Here is a 17107-nt window from a genome sequence, read left to right on the forward strand (position 1 = left end):
TAGCACCACTCCGGAAGAGGAGCCACAGAATAATGTAGGGAATGACGAAAACAGGGAGCCAGAACTTGTACGTGGAATCTCGAGGAGTGTGTAAAACTATGAAGCCAAAACTATCCCCTTGCAGGCTTCATGAACCCGTGCTGTGTCTTATAGAAGAAAGTCAAAAGTGAGGCAATATTCCCAAAGCAGTGCTCACCATGTTGCTTCATGCAGCCCCACTGACACCTCTCTCATACAACTCCACTTCACAAACACTGAACCAACACTTCAGCAAATTCATCATCGAAGTACAATGATGAAAGCCTGTCATGTCGTGGATAGCACATGTCCCTTTAACCTTAAACAACAACACTGCCTCTCATCTGTCAGCTCTTTGTCCCCCACTCCCTGAACTCTCCCCCTCCAGAGAGACAGAGTTCACTGAGTCTGCCTGATCCCACCTCAAACGAGAAAACAAAGAACTTTTGTTTTTCTGATCGTTCTATTTACGGCTCTGTGGCTCAGAGGACGTGAAAGTGATCTCAATCCACAAACAGGATCTGGAGTGGGAGCAAATTCCCACTTAATGTAATTCAGAGTTAATATAAATGAACCCTCAGATGAGCCAAACACTCCTCCAGCTGATGAGACGAGGGGATGTAATTATTTTGGGATGCTGCACCAAACCAAGCACACAGCAGTTATCTCACCTTTTATAGGTAAACACCAAACCCCTCGTTTACAGACACACACTAACAAACAGAGGAGCTCATCAGTAAGCCCACACACACTCACACACACACACACACACACACACACACACACACACAAACACACACACACACACACACACACACACACACACACACACACCCACACGCACACGCACATGCACACACACGCCCCTATCTTCCTGCTCAGACTTCTAACTAAGTGATTTCTCCCCATAATCCACCCATACAGTCACTTAATGAGATTAACACTGCGGGTATGTCAGCTCAAGCTTGCACATGATTTATGGTTTTATATCCGATCCTTCTCTAATTAGTCACATCAGCAGCTGCAGTGCAATGACTCCTTTATACAAAGTCACACACTCTGAGAGAGAAGCAGAGTCAGAGAGCTTCCAGGTGATTTGGACTTTGGATAGTTGAGCAAACAAATGAGATGGTGACAAATGATTCGACAGTCCGACGCACGAAGCAGCAATATTGTCAGATTTTTAAGTAACAAGCTGAAAATTCCTCTGGCCTGGAGCGCGCAGAAATGAGGTTAGCTTTAATTCAGAATTGGGTTGAAGCAGTATCATGGAGGCAAGTTTGATCGCGCCTTTGAAATGGGATTATCAAACCCATTCAGATGGGCATTCCTCAGGCAGCAGGAGCCACAGTCTGAAGTCTACCTCCTACTTTTCAAAGAGCCAACAATAGCCTCACGAACTTTCAGTTTCAAACATTTTGTGTTACTTTGGAGCTTTTTTTTTGCCTTTATTAGATAAAAGAGCTGAAGAGAGACAGAGAAAGGGGTAAGTGTGGGAAGACGTGAAATGAAGGGTCGAGGTCGGGAGTCCTTTGCATCAGCTGCAAAGTGTCCTTGGTGGTAGCACTGGTTCTCAGAGTTGGTTCAACCTTCTAGGAACCAGCTTGCTTTTCCAGAGTTGGTTCAACCTTCTAGGAACCAGCTTGCTTTTCCAAAGAGAGACATATCACTATGTCACTGAAAACATCTCTTATTTCCAGGAAACACTTGCACCCAGAGTTCACAACTAGAAATAAACAGATTGATCTGAATAAAGACGTTTTTTTTTTCATTTGAAATACATGCAAAAAATTAGGTCATCTTCTTTTGGAGTCTACTCTTTTAAATGCCAACATACGTTCAAGACGTTAACATGAAGTACCTGTTTTTTTACTTCCACTCAAATGCCAGACGTCTCATTTTGGCTGTTTGTCCAAAGAAGAGGACCTGAATGCTATCAGACAGTCAAGTTTCATCAAAAGCAGCAGGACAATACTTCTCCATTGATTTCAAGAGAACGAGGGGAAAGGGGTAAAAACTGTGACTCTAGTCCTGGCAGGAGGATAAGGAGGATTAACAGTCAGAGCACAAAATGCACGAGTGAATCCGCACTGATCAGCTTTACAGCCCCCCCAAAACTGATCAGGATGAAGTATAGAGAAGGTTAAAGTTACAGGAGGAATGAGGAGGACTCGGCTGCTTGTGTTGGCTTTATAGATGGAAGTAAAACAATGAAAAACAAACATCTTTCCTCCGTCACTTACAGGATTTTATGTTTTTTTATACAGTACACGGCCTCCAGCCCCTGACGTAAGCCGTTCTTTCTTCTAGCCCAGCGAGGAGTTGGTGCTATTCTGGTTTTCTGGATGAGGGCTAGATCTTTGGTGGTCGAAACACAAAGAACTGGTTCCAGATTAGGTGTTGGCTCTGAAAAAGCTCTGGAACTGAATCAGCTCAACCCTTCAAATGTAATTTATTTTTAAAGAGAAATAACTCAGAATGCAAACACTCTTCTTATGTCGAGCAGATACTATATAATGTCAATCACTGACCTCCTCGCAGGGCTGCTGTCTCCACTCCAACACACTTCAGTTTTGGTCCGAGGGACAGGAGGGTGCAGCATCTCAGCAGCCAGCGGGTCTGCATCATTTTCTTCCCGACCAACCCACTGCCCAACCACCCGGGGGCGCAACACCGAGTTAAAGCCTCCCAGGTTCTAAAAGAGTGTTAGAGAAATGATAAGAGGCAGAGCAACACACTGAGAACAGCGGAGAGGAAGACAAAGGGCAGATTTAAATGAAAATGTGATCGGATCAGAGTCAAAAGCTTTGTAACATCTTCTCTCTTTAGCGAACACAGAGTTGTCTGAGATCTGTCTGCCCACTTCTCTCCTCCAAAAGCCAGTCAGCACACATCTACGGCCCCGCTCTGTACAGAACGCACAGATATGCCAGTGGGTCGTTGTCTACATCCCGAATAGTATCACCTACTATTGTCTCTGTGTGATCAGAGCAGCTGTTTAGTATTCATCCCCTGCCCCGTCCCACAGAACAAGAGAGACAATCACTAGGATGAGAGCCAAGGACGTTTGACATGTGCTGCTGCACTGAGCAGAAAGTGAAATCCCTGTCAAAACATACGCTGCTGCGTCTCTCAGCCAGACACATCATTCACAAAATCGCTCTGTGCGTCTCCAGCCCGGGCAGCCGCTGTACTATTGTGATGGGAGAGAATCGGGGCCATGCGAGGACAAAGACGAGAGCTCAGACAAAGTACGACTGCACAGTGAAACGGCGAGGGAGAGGGAGACAGAGGACATGCTTTCTGAAGTCTCCCTCTACCACACATGAGATCGCAGATCATAGTCAGAGAAAGATCTGTGCTGCTCCGTTAACCAAGTAAAAGTTATGAAATGCGGCTTTAACTGGATGCAGCATGAGTGATACGGACATGTGTAGGGTTTTAATAAAGACTCCAGTGAAGTAAACGTTTACCTGATCAAGCTCATCAGAGATGGCGATGCCTGCAGAGAGAAATAAAAGGTTTGAAGCACGGAGAAGCATCTAACTAAATCCCTCCTTAGGCTGCTTCTGAGCTCAGAGACGAGCGTGTAAGATTAGCTGCCTGATCCAGTTTCCTCACAGGATTTACAGTGACATTTACAGAAAGGCCTGCTCTTCACTTCTGTATGGTAAGATGTACTAAACACTGCTCAGCAGCAGCCACTCACTGCGGGAAAGACTCTCCAGGGCCTTGCCCAGCTTCTTGCTCTCCTGCAGGATGTGGTTGAGTTCATCAAAGTCCCGGCTCTCCCTCCAGTCCCAGGACGGGTACTCGATGGACCGCGGCACTGGGCATCACAAACAAACACACAATTATTTTTAGACAACAACAAGAAGTCTGATCAAACATTCTCAAACTGGGTAGAGAAAAATCCTCCACACAGTCACTGATCTGAACAGCAAAGTATCGAACATCTGATCTATAAATGTCACGGCTTGCTGCATATTTGTCCAAACTGCAGGATGGAGTGGAACGGACACCCTGGCAGAAGTCACCATGTCTCTCCCAGAAGCTCTCTGGACAGAGGCCAGGTGACAGAGTCTGTCAGTCTCTTTGATCAACTTTGAAAATAACTCAAACAGGATCAGGAAGTGACCCACATACTGCACTGACATCCTGCCCACGTTGTCCAGCAGCGTCCCTCAGCTTCTGTATGATGCTTAATTTATAAAGTGCTCCCACATTATTTATAAACCAAGGAGCCATACTCTTTTGTATATCTAACCCAGCTGAATTTGAAAGAACGTGTGGGTTATGAAGACATGACAAACAAATGTAGCGGTTGTCTGCGAGCTTTAACAAACAAAATAAACAGATCTGGGTGCAGAGGACTTCTGAATACATTTCACGCATGTTTGAAAGGAACACATATGTGATGACAGGTGCAGAGAGCTAGCATCACCCTGCTGTTTGCAAACACACACACACACACACACACACACACACACACACACACACACACACACACACACACACACACACACACACACACACACACACACACACACACACACACACACACACACACACACACACACACACACACACACACACACAAATAAGTAATCTCGATGGTGAATATTTGACAGCACTGCTGCTAAAATCTGCCATCCTCCACCCTTGTGTACCCTGACTAAGCTGCTTGGCATTGTAGCAGCCATAAACACAGAGCAAATGTTTCTGCCAAATGCAGACTCGTTAAATGAAAAAGTCTTTCATTACTTCCGGCCTCTCTGTCCTCTCTCTGCCTTCCTCTATGTGTTTGTGCTGCTGCTGCTGCAAAGAGCTGTGCTGTCAATAAATAGCCTTCATTACGGGTAAAGGATCAGCTCCAATCGTCTCGGCCATCAGCATCAGTTAAAGAGCAAGGCAGAGGACGTGAAACTCTACGCAAACACAACCGTAACACATTAAAGGAACCTGTGTGGTTTATATTTACGACAACTTGTGTTGTTCTCCCATTTTACAATAATGATGAGACGCACTTCTTTTGATTTCAATTTTTCATGAGCTCCTCACATCAAAACACGTGCATGTATTTTTAATGTGATTTGACTTTAAATGTAGCTTTGAAGGCTCTGAGGCGGCTGCAGGATTGCTGCTAAAACTTGTAAGCGAAGCACACCTCCGTGCGTAGAGTGCCACTAACTTTATTTTGACTTTCTTTTCCTTCTCCGTCTCTCACTGTGAACTCATCGCCTTCTCTTGATGGTGAGGAAATGATCCGTCGGCGGCCTAAAATAGCCCTGGTCTGGCAGTGATAAAGCACAATGCTAAATTATTGAAAGAGTCCATTTCTCTGCCTGCTCCTCATTTGACCCGTCCTCATTGTCTCAAGTGTCATACTTCATATCTGCAGTAATTTATAGCAGAGCTAAAAGAAGTTAGAAGAATCTCCATCTGCATCTATTTTACATTAATGGAAGAACTTTGAGAACAATTAGTCTTCAGTGTGTGTGTGTGTGTGTGTGTGTGTGTGTGTGTGTGTGTGTGTGTGTGTGTGTGTGTGTGTGTGTGTGTGTGTGTGTGTGTGTGTGTGAGTGTGTGTGTTTGTGCAGCAGCAAGTGTGCAAGAAGTAGCACTTAGTAATGAACTCATCTGCAGGGCTGTGGGAGGCTGGGGGAGGACCCTGGACTATACACTGTGACTAACTTTAATTAGATATAATTATATCAAATTAAAAATGAAGATTAAAGTCAATGGAGCATGTAATTGGGATATAACCGATACAACAGGTATCAAAACTGTGAAGCTCCAAACTCAAAAATGGATAGTGTGTCTGTGGAATCATGAAGTCTGCACCAACAAGGAAACTTACAGGACTTTGATTCAGGAGACGGAGGAGAGATACTCGACACAGCCAGGTCGCTCTTGGACTTTTTGGGTTTCTTTGGATGGATTTGCCATGGCTTCTCGTAGTTGCTGTACTCCCTGCGAGGGTTTTTGCTTTCTGAAAGGAGGGAGAGACAATTTCTGCTCACAATGCCCTGTTATGCAAATTTAAAGAGTGTGAATGCTGGCCAAGTTTACTCTGCAAGCTCTGCAGCAGATGCAGACTAATGACTGTGTCTGAGCCAATACTGTAGAGAATGAACAAAGACAAATGTCTCATTGTGCCTGTGTGTGTTCATTATGTGTGATTGTATCGGTGGGTACAGACCTGGGGAGCTCTGCGCCCACAGTGCTGCGGAGCCTGATAGAGCTCTGTGCAGCTTGCCGGGGCTGTCTTGCTTGGTCTGCAGGTGATCAATGAGAAAAGGGATTGGATGGTCTGGAGTCTCAGTTATCAATTTGGTCATCAACTCCTATAGGAGCAGAGTAAAGCAGAGAGCAGTTAGATAAAAGAGGAGCTACAGGGGTAATGAGAGAGCACGGCCGGCACAACGTCCACCATGCTGAACTCGATAAGGACAATCGACCCCTGCGAGCATTGGAAGTCTTGTTCTGTAGACGACTTCCCTTTCCAGGGATGTAAGGACACACCAAAGGGCTGGACTAATTTGCTTCTCCACTCAATATCCCAAAAACAGGAAGTCAAAGCAAACAAGGCAACACCACGCTCCCAAGGAGAGGCAGTTCTTCCACTGGGTGTCAATTAGCAGCAAACATTTCAGGACACTGAAAGTCTGATCCGTCTGCCAAGAGTCAAAAAAGTTAACAAACAGTGTAACCTTTCATTCAACTGTGCACAGATATGGAGTTACCAAGCAGAGGTCATTTACACATCCAACGAGCATCATCTGATAGTCGACCTTACAGAGGAGACAACAGACATCATGGGACTGGAATTAATCTCCACTGGGATTATAGATTTCCATAATAAAAATAATATGCTTAATAGTCATGTTATAGGACAGCTTTGTTTTTAGATATGAAATAAAATGTGTTATATATTTCAATGATAAACAGAAAAAAAGAGGAAGAATTCAAATGAAGGACAGGAAAGGGGACTAAGACGTTTACCCATTAAAACATGTTGACCTTATTGGATAAAAATTGTTACCTCTTTTAAGTATGCCCTATCACAAAAAAACAAACAAAACATATTTCTACATTTTGAGAAAAACAGCGTACAACACAGAACAGTTATCTGGATACAGCTGGATATAACAGTCAGAAAGGGAGGGTACAATGTGATTAATATGGATTGTAAATACGACAGGGCACAGGACTGATCCCTGTGGAAGAGATGAAGAGAGCAAGCAAAGCAGAGCTGACGATCAACATCACGGTAAAGTAGAACATAAGATGTGTTTGATACTTTAAAGTCAGCAGTCAAAGTAGAAATGATTAGCAGACACTTCAATTCGTGTGTGAGCACATACTTAATGCCGTCCCTGCATGAGTCAGTGCCTGTGCTGGACCCTGGAATCGCCCTGTTTTTCATAAGAAGTCATGGTAACAGGTGCTGAGGTTGAAGGCCCAAGTTTACTCTGAAGGGTGCCTTCAAGGTTTGCCTGAAGGAAATTCCACATCATATATGCCAATCATGTTCTACCTCCGTGCTTTGCCCTCTCATTGGTGCCACTCAATAAAAACACTAACACAGAGAGAAGTGTAGTGATCTTTTTCTTTAAAGATTTCCCAAACTTTCCTTCAGCAACAAATCAAGAGTAGTCTTTCACAACAGCCATCAGGAATAACTGTCTGTAAAGCTGATATTTGAAGCAGAAGAAGAACAAACCTGGATAGATGAGTGTGTTTTTGTTGACTGGCATGATATGGTATGAGAATGAACTGAGTTTGAGTCAGGCAGAGTGAGGCTTCAGGGCGGCTGCTGCAGAGAAGAAGGGAAGTAGCAGTGATGTAGGGGTAAGATGAAGTGTGTGTATTACACAGGGCATGCTTTAACTTCGTGATTGCTATGACACACACACACACACACACTGTTCATATGTTCTTCTGTTGCTGGTGATTGTTTGCCCTCCTGGACATGCTTATATATCTGCATGTGTGTATTTCAGAGGACATGGAGAGGCTTATGGCCGAGTGCCCGTGTGTGTTTAAATGGTGGCTAGCCTTGGCTGCTGTGTGTGTGTGTGTGTGTGTGTGTGTGTGTGTGTGTGTGTGTGTGTGTGTGTGTGTGTGTGTGTGTGTGTGTGTGTGTGTGTGTGTGTGTGTGTGTGTGTGTGTGTGTGTGTGTGTGTGTGTGTATGTGTGTGTGTGTGTGTGATGAAAGCTAATCAGGCAAATGGTCAGGGGGACACTCCTGCCTGGCCCCAGCATCTGCAGCAGCAGTCACAACAAACAGCATGTGAATGGAGAAACAGGGAGTGTGCAGAGATGTTTCTTTGCACACTGTTAACCCTTCCTCCTCTTCTTCCTGAACATTGAGTCAAAGTGTTCCTTGGGTGAGAAAAACTATTTAAATTAACAGAACAGCAATAGGAAGTCCTGAGAGGTAAAATACAGCCCTCTTAAAGTTGAGTAAAGCATCTCTGGAGTTCTGTAGGATGTGTCTTACTGTTAAAAACCACTAACGGTGGTAAGATGTAAAAGTTGTAATTACAGCCGAGTTGCTCCTGTGGGTAATTTAACTTACCTAGCAACAGGAGGTCTATAAATGAAGGTTGTAATTTGGTACATTAAACAGGAGGCCAAATAGCAGAACTCTGTTAAACACCCCAGGGTTTCCAGGTCTTAATAGTTTTTGGTGCGGTAGAAGTAAAAAGAGTACAAAATGAGTTATGGATGAGTGCAGAGCGGTGATATTCATGATCGTGTTACCAGGTGGTAACACACACACACACACACACACACACACACACACACACACACACACACACACACACACACACACACACACACACACACACACACACACACACACACACACACACACACACACACACACACACACACACACACACACAAATAAGCAGAGAATTGGCAGCACGTGGCCACATCTGTATTCTGCCCACGTCTCTACTGTACAACACTCGTGTGCCAACTTATATTGATTGCACGTCCTGTGGAGTGTTCGCATCCACTGTGACACAAGCTGCTGAATGAGCTAATGCAACCTTTGTGCTTTTGCGTCCTTCACCGTCTCCGTAACATCATAAAAAGGCAAAGAGACGATCTATAAGCACCAAATCTCCTTGAATCTGCATGGTGGATATGCATATATAACATAAGTCAAACATGCAGCACAGCAAGGTAACTGTGTCTGACACTTTTCACTTTCTATGGTAATGAGGTGCTTTAAATAACACGAGTCCTATTTGATAAGCTCATGTTGTTCGACTCATCATCGTACTCCCTTTGACAGGAACCACAGTAGCATGTACGCTCAAATTTGGGTCAACATTTCTATATTTGAAAAGACTGTAATGCTATTTGGTTGGTAGTGACTTGCATCAGTAGAACTGCGTTCCCAGCATGTGTAAATCAAAGACAGCCTCTGCATCTGTGTGCTAAGAGCAGATCAACAGGTAGCGTCATCAGCAGAGACAAGCAGTCACTATCGGTGCAGATCTGTGATATCTCTGCACCCCGGGCACTGTAGTTTGGTGGCTGTAATTGATAAGCTGTCACCCAGCCAAGAGACATCTCTGCCCTTGAAAGATCTCAGGGACCTCCCCCCATGGACGATGACAATCATGATACTCTCTGATGCTCCCTGCGACTTTGAGTACTCTCCAAAGTGAAAGTGGAAACGAGAGGACAGCATACAGGGGGGGAGGGGGGCAGATTAAGAGTTAGAGGGAGGAATCCATAGAGACGGATTCACAGGGGTTCTTCGGAGAGAAAGATGAAGAAAGACAGAGAGGAGACTGACAGGGTGAGGAGTTCATATATTTGTGACTTGCTTTTTCATGAAGTTTAACAAGGAACTTTATTCTAGGGGGACTAAGAGGAAACTTTTGGAAGGAAAGTGTGTGAACACATACACGAAAGGACCATCAAATCAGAGATGAAACATGAAGCGTGCTACCTTATTTAGACAGCAGAGGGAGCTAACTGCCTTTGACGCCATTATGTCTGTAGCTTAATAGACATGGCGGTAGTACTTGAAGATTTTGTAGTTGACTATACACCAACTATATCTATCCACTGTTGATAAACTAGTGTGTGATCGCTCTCTTTCTTGTTCCTCCTCCTCAGGTTTGTGTTGTGAGTAGCGTCCCCACGCCTGCTCTGCAGAGAAAGCGAGATTGTCGTAACAGACATCTTTATGACAATGTGAAAGTGTATTCCTTGTCTGGGAGTGCAAATACATTACGCATTTGGTAATGTTGATCGTTCTTTTAGCTGTTGTCAATTAATTGTAACTCCATCATCTAGCTGAGGTACCTTTTGCGTCCTCTCCAAAATAAAAGCACATTTGTTATCAAAACAGGAAATAAATTATCTAAGGTGCAAGGCAGTAAGAAGGGCAAAATAATCTTGTAAATCTTTTGCAAAGAAGAGGTCGGGATGTGAAGACATGCTGAGCATGCTCGAGCTGGCCCCCTGGGAGGAAGTTTATCTATTCCTAAAAATTGTGTCTGAGGGAAAGCAGGGGAAAATTGCAGGAAAATGTTACAGTAAACTTTATGTCTGCTGGTTAAAAGACTTTGTTTCCTGCAGCATATCCTGAAAGAGAGACAATCAACATAGCAACTCAGGAGCTGTGTCTCTGATCAGCAATAAATCCTTTCATCTTTTCTTCAGGCTTGTCCTTGCGTAAAAAGAAATTAAAATGCAGCAACAGTTCTTCCAGGACTCCCCAGTGAGCTCCCTGCCCTCGTAGTAAAGGCCACCAGCTGCTGATTTACCTGGTGTTTGCCAGTGAGATACAAGAATACCAAGTCACTTCAGGGGGTGTTTAAGGTAATGTGTACGGGTCTGTCTACTGTGCTTCTACACACAAAGAGGTCAAACAGAAAAATGAAGTGGTGAGTCAATTTAGGTGAGGATGAGTAAAGAGAGAGAGAGAGAGAAAGATGCCACTGGAAGAGATCCAGACCTTGAATAAGCCGGCAGACAGGAGCACAAGAGATCAGAAGGGAAAGGAGGCAGTGAGATGCAATGTCACCTGACCGGGCTGCTACTACCAAATATCACTCAGAGAGATGCTTTCATCTGCCACACTGACAGACGCAGGGAGAAGATGCCCTCAATGCCCCTCCCTCCATCCTGAAGTTCTACCTCAAGGTCATTTCAGCTCTATTGTCACATGCTGTAGTTTAGAAGTGAGCCCTGTTTAAACTGTGTTGGTGTATTTACAGCAAACGTAATGAAGAGCCGCCTTGATTGGTCAATCAATCAACTAATTAGAAAGGCCGTCCCCTAAAAGTCTGTGATTCAAATTATGCGTTGATCAACTAATGACTGAACTCAGCCAACTCTTAAATCTCTGCTCTATTACTTTAGTCTTCACTGCACACAGAGCAGTGATGATACAACAGTAAGGCCGGCTGTGTCAGACAAGACTAATCTATTTCATTTCACTCAGCCTTATTGCAGCGTTAACATCATTGCTTCTTTCTAGTATATATGGAGTAAATCTCTGTTGTTTATGTGCACTAGTTGTTGTTATTGATGTTTCACAGTCAGTGATAAGAGGGAAAAGAACCCACATCTTTTGTAGAGCCTTGTGTTTGAGTTTGATTGCTCAGTGCTCGATTGGTAGTTCCTCGGGGATCCAGTAGGGGGACCGCGCTCTGCTTCCTCACTCAATTCAGGCGACTTAAGGCAGGAGAAATGTGTGTGGTTTTCCTCGTCCTTATATCACCACTATTTCCCTTGTTTGAGGTCATTGCTGTGCAGAAAAACTAACTGAAGGACACATATTGGCTTATTTAGACAATGTGTAAGCTAGCGCAAGGTGACCCCAAAGCTGCATGGCCATCTTAAACTGTTCAGCACTCGGTCATGATGGCTTACATCAGACTTCCACCAGAACTGTGTCCGGTCCATCTCCAGCCACTGTGGTCCGGCTCTCTCATTCGTCAACACCCACCAGTTGCGTTTTCAGAACGCAGCCCGGTGCAGGACCACCGGACAGCTGGAGTCATGTGACCAAGGTTTTCCCGCGGTAATTACAGAATGAAGGATTCTCCTCCTCTTCTCCTCATCCATGTTGTCTTTCTGGTCCTCTGAAAACCTCTCACCTGTTGACTCCAGGCCTGGCTCCGCTCATCATGACGGTTTGTTGTTGTTGTTAAGTGAAATACGATCTGGTGATAACACAGAGTGTTTTATTCTGAAAATGAACTGGATGTTTTCATTTTGTTTTGGTGCCTGACTTCCTGTCCGGTTCCATCTGCTCTATTGAGATTGATGCGTCGTGCTCCGGCATCCAGCAAAAATGAAGTTTTGTGTATCTGATTTGGAGGGCTCCGACATGCCGGATCAGATCTGCAGCCAGAATGCAACGGAGTGGATCCAGTAGAAGTTAACACATTGACTTGAATAGAAACCTATTCTAAACCTGACCATTACTCTAGTGCCGTGACGGATCAGAGACGGACCCGACACGGATCGTGTGGAATTTGGCCGTTAGATTAGTCATGCTTATATTTGTGTACTTACAATTAAAGGTGAATATGTACAGTGTACTTTGCCATCACAACGCTCATATGGCAATAGAAATAAGAAAGTCAATGATAACATATTTTAAATCGAGACTAAGACAACAGAGCTCCGTCAGCGCGTGCGAGGGTTAGAAGTTGGAGCTCCACTCGGATCTCAGGAGTAATAAGTAAATCAAACGATCTCAATGTTGTTCCTCGACATGTTGTTTTCAGTTTTTTGACCTTTAGAGTTTAATATTCTCAACTGCAGAGTTTGCAATAATTTCAGATATTTAAAATTGAGAATAACAACATTACACACATTTAAAGGACCAGCCAACTTTGACAGATTTATTAGAGAAACATGATATTAGTCATCTTATAAGATCTGCACTCATCACAAAATTTGCAATCTAAAACAATGCTGATAAACCTTACAGTTTAGAATACTACTCTCTAAAAGTCTGTGTTCTCTTGTATTTCTGAAAAAGACAAACTTTTGCTGGTGAGATCGGTTGATTTCCCAATGACAGCTGAGATCCATGGAGGTCAGACCCATGATGGAGCTCAGATGTGTCCTGATTCAAAATACATTGCAGTTTAAAATATCAAACTCCAAAAGTCTGTATACAGTCTTTAAACTTGTAAAAACGACAGGAAGAACAACAACTTTCACCAGTGAGATAGATATTCATTTCGCAATAACAGCTGAGATCCAAGTGGAGGTCCAACTTCCAACTGCACATGCACTTATGGGCGTCTGCTGAATATAAAGCCAGGTACTCTTTACTATTCCCTGGTATTATCATAATTCACAAGGATTTAACAGGGAGACCAATTATAGACAGAGGACTCTGCAAACCAATGAACTCAGTGGTTATGATCTTTAAAATTATTGAAAGACCTTTAAAAAAATTCTCTGAAGCTCTTCAGCAAAAAAGTCCAGCTGACGCTAACTACAGCTCACTCAGACTGAAGTCACGTAGTTTTCAGAGCAGAGGTGAGGTAACTTCAAAAGTGGTTGTTTACAGATGTCATACTGACAGCTGGCACACATCCTTCAGATGAAACATTAAAGCCCTGAAGGCTGACGTAGGTGTTTTGTACAGCCCTGAACAAAACACAGGAAGGAAAGAATACTCAAGGCTTCTCAGTCATTTCTTGTTTTAGTGCGTTTTTTATCTTCTGACAATCCAACACGATCGGGTCGTGGACTGTTGGTTGGTCAAAAAGTACACGTTGTCAAAGCTTTGTTAAATATTAAAGAATCTTTCCTCTTCTTAACAGTTCAACTACTGCTTTTTCTTCTCGCTCTGTTGCTTCCTGTCACTTCTACATCCTTTCTCCAAATATCTGACTCCACCATATCTGACCCATGATCCTTCAAGCCAAATAGCACAGTGTTGTTTCTTCTACTTAAATATCATGTCATTCTGACACTTTGCTATCACCACTGTGACCTTCAGGATGGAACAGGAGATTCAACTGAGAGAATCTACCTCTGTATGCAGAATTAACTTCACCACCAACACCAGAAACGACACAGGAACAAGTCTTATTTTATATTTATACGTGTAAACTTAATGAAGCTTTAGATTATTTCCTACAACCTAGCAGCTCCAAAACTGAAGCCATTCTAGTTGGCACCCCCACCAGGTCCAGTCATCTCTAGTTACCACCATATCCTTTAAAGGCCAAAACATTCACCTCTCATCCATAGCCGCCAACTTGGATGTTAAAATCAACCCTCATCTCACTTTTGAGGCCCACATTAAAAACTTCTGTAAATCCTCCTACCACCTCAGAAACATTGCTAAACTCCACCTCTCACTCTCTCTCTCTGATGCTGAAAAACTGGTCCAAGCCTTTAGCTCCTCCAGGCTTGATTACTGCAAGGCACTTCTCATCGGGATCCCTAGCAAGACCCTTCAAAGGCTCCAGTTCATCCAAAACTGCACAGCTAGGAGGATCCTGATGAGAGTGTGTGAACATGAACATACTGTATCACACCCATCCTGCAATCACTTCACTGGCTCTCGGTTTCACTCAGGATTGAATACAAAATCTCCCTGCTGACACATCAGTGCATTCATGGAACCCCCCACACCCCTACCTGAAAGAACAGCAGACCCAACAGACCACTACAAGAACCCTCCACCAACACCAACCACTTCGATTGTCCTCATACCAAACCCCACACTATGGGAGACCGGGCCTTCTAGTCTGTGGAATGCCCTCCCTGACCATCTGAGAGCCCCACAGACCGCTGACTCCTTTAAAAAGGAACTAAACACTCCATGGGCCTCCTGCCTGACTCCAGATGTAACCTGTGCCCTCAGGGTGCTCAGGGCACATAATATTCATATGTTTTGGGAATGCCCGCCGGTCACTTGTTTTTGGAATGGCTTCTCCTATCAATTATTTACAATATTCTCCTTGTCAGGACCTGTTTCAGCCAGTGTTACTCTTGAATGGTCTATCTGTGTATATTAAATGTGTGTACGGCTGCTTAGCCATTGTACCCACTTGCTACTGCAAATGTGATTACAATGTACACTATTCATTATTTTCCTAAAATTCAATAAAAAGATTTGATTAAAAAAAAAAAAGAAGGGAACTTCAGACTTTTCTTTCCGGAGGGCATTTCCTAGATTTATCTGATCTTCCCTGTAGCTTTTATTTTCTTCACTGCACTGTTTTTCAAAAGTGGACTGTTCAGAAATGTTCAATCTTTATATTTGTTCTCTCTGTTTTGAACCGTTTTTACCTTTGCTGTTTTAATGTGTCTTGTAGCACTTTGAGATCTTCTCTAAATGTAAAGTGCATTATGAATAAAATGTATTATTTTTATTATTATTATCAGACTGATCTGTCATAACCACAATAAAACTAACACACTTGGATTTACTGTCTTCTTATTGGTCATTTCTGTGGCATATTTTGGACAATACATATTCAATTAATGAAACTACACATTAGCTTTGGTGGTTTGGTCGGACCTGCAGTGAAATACAAAGTGCTATGTATTTAGACAGAGCGTGACAGTGATGATGAAAACATCAAACAAGAGATAAAGGATAAGTTGACCTCTCTCTGAGCCTTCCTTGAAATAATACTCACACGCGTTTGTGTTCGTATAGAAAGCTACTGCTCCATCCTTTTGTCCCCGGTGGTTCAGAAATCCTCTTCTTTGAGAAATTTCACTGAAAGACAGTGGGATTAAGAATCTGCTGTCCTCTGTCTCTTTCAGACTCCGTCCTCGGGAACAGAAAGAGGGACTTTGATTCCACAAAGAGAGACTTCTTCACCTAAGCACTTTATTTGTCAAACTGAGACTGCCGACAGGCCTCATACCAGACCCAACCAGAGCTGAGGAAGCCCAGAATGAGGACTGCTAATCATGTCTGCTATCACTGAAGCTGAGATATAAGGGGGGTATTTCATAGAATATACCAGGCAGGCGAGTATTAGTATGGATCAATGTGAATCTGCTCTGAAAAAGTAGAAATATAAAGTTCCTGTCGAGGCTCTCAGCTCTCCCCACACCAGCAGCAGACTATCACTTACACTGAGCAGTGAGACAGCAGCATCCTCAGGCTGTGAGAGGACATGATAACTTTATTAGCATGCACCACAACCACCGTACTCTCTCTCTCTATTTCCCGTACTCCCTCCCTCCCCCACCTCAGTCACACTCTAAATCTTCCTCATATTGGACTTCCCTCATCCTCTCCATGTCTGATCTCACAGATACCCTTTGCTTTCCCTCCTCTCCTCTTCCTCTTGTACTCCCTCATGATCAACCTGGCCTTGAGCTGCTCGTTCAGCTGCCTATCTTTTTTGTAATTATTGCCTTTACTGTGGCTGAATGGGGGCTGTGTTAACCCATGCATGACTAAAGGTCTGTTACATCAAGTCATCGACCCTGAAAAGGCCTTCACATTGTAGACAATGAGGACGGAAACATGCTGGGATTGATCTGATGGAGAGTGGGGCTGTGGAGTTTGAAGTTTTGATGGTGTTGATTTCTAAACGTGAAGTCTAGTGTCTCGTCCAATCACTGACAGATTTGAATTCACTCTGAGCTGACTGTGTGGTCTTTAAGCATGCATTCACTGTAGTTTAAGGGATTTTAAACTGAAATCAAGTTGATCGTCTCAACTTTACTATCCCACCAGCAAACTAATGGATGATTAACTCGACAAGAGTAAAAAACATGTTTTCCATCAGTGGGCTTAATTTTGCTCGGTCACACGGATTAGGTAAAAGAAGACTACTTTTATCAAACCAGCAAGCTCTCTATGATGAACACACACTTCACTATTTGTCTGTCATATACGACTCATTTTGAAGATAATTTGCTTCAAAAGAAAACTGTTTCACATTTTAAAAAATGATCACAAATTAATTTTAGACTAAAATCACAATTCAGAGGAAATCACTGACTAATTGGAACTACATGTGGAGGTATGTTTGTCGATGTCAGCAGCCGTCCTTTCTATAACTTAACTTCTGTATCTGTGATAAACTATCAGGGTGTGATTAGG

General features: G+C 43.4%; 1 protein-coding gene across 1 annotated transcript in view; it reads right to left on the bottom strand.

Moving 5' to 3' along the window:
- The window catches only part of c17h8orf34 (chromosome 17 C8orf34 homolog), a 76322-nt gene that overhangs the window by 51176 nt on the left and 8039 nt on the right, over positions 1-17107 (bottom strand). Inside the window, exons 2-6 of the mRNA XM_034706715.1 lie at positions 6221-6365; positions 5879-6010; positions 3728-3847; positions 3492-3520; positions 2550-2713 (exon numbers count right to left, since the gene is read on the bottom strand). Of these exons, the coding sequence (XP_034562606.1) occupies positions 2550-2713; positions 3492-3520; positions 3728-3847; positions 5879-6010; positions 6221-6365 (590 nt within the window). The remainder of the gene's footprint in view (positions 1-2549; positions 2714-3491; positions 3521-3727; positions 3848-5878; positions 6011-6220; positions 6366-17107) is intronic.

Source organism: Notolabrus celidotus, chromosome 17 (genome assembly GCF_009762535.1).
Source record: "Notolabrus celidotus isolate fNotCel1 chromosome 17, fNotCel1.pri, whole genome shotgun sequence".
Lineage (NCBI taxonomy): Eukaryota > Metazoa > Chordata > Actinopteri > Labriformes > Labridae > Notolabrus > Notolabrus celidotus.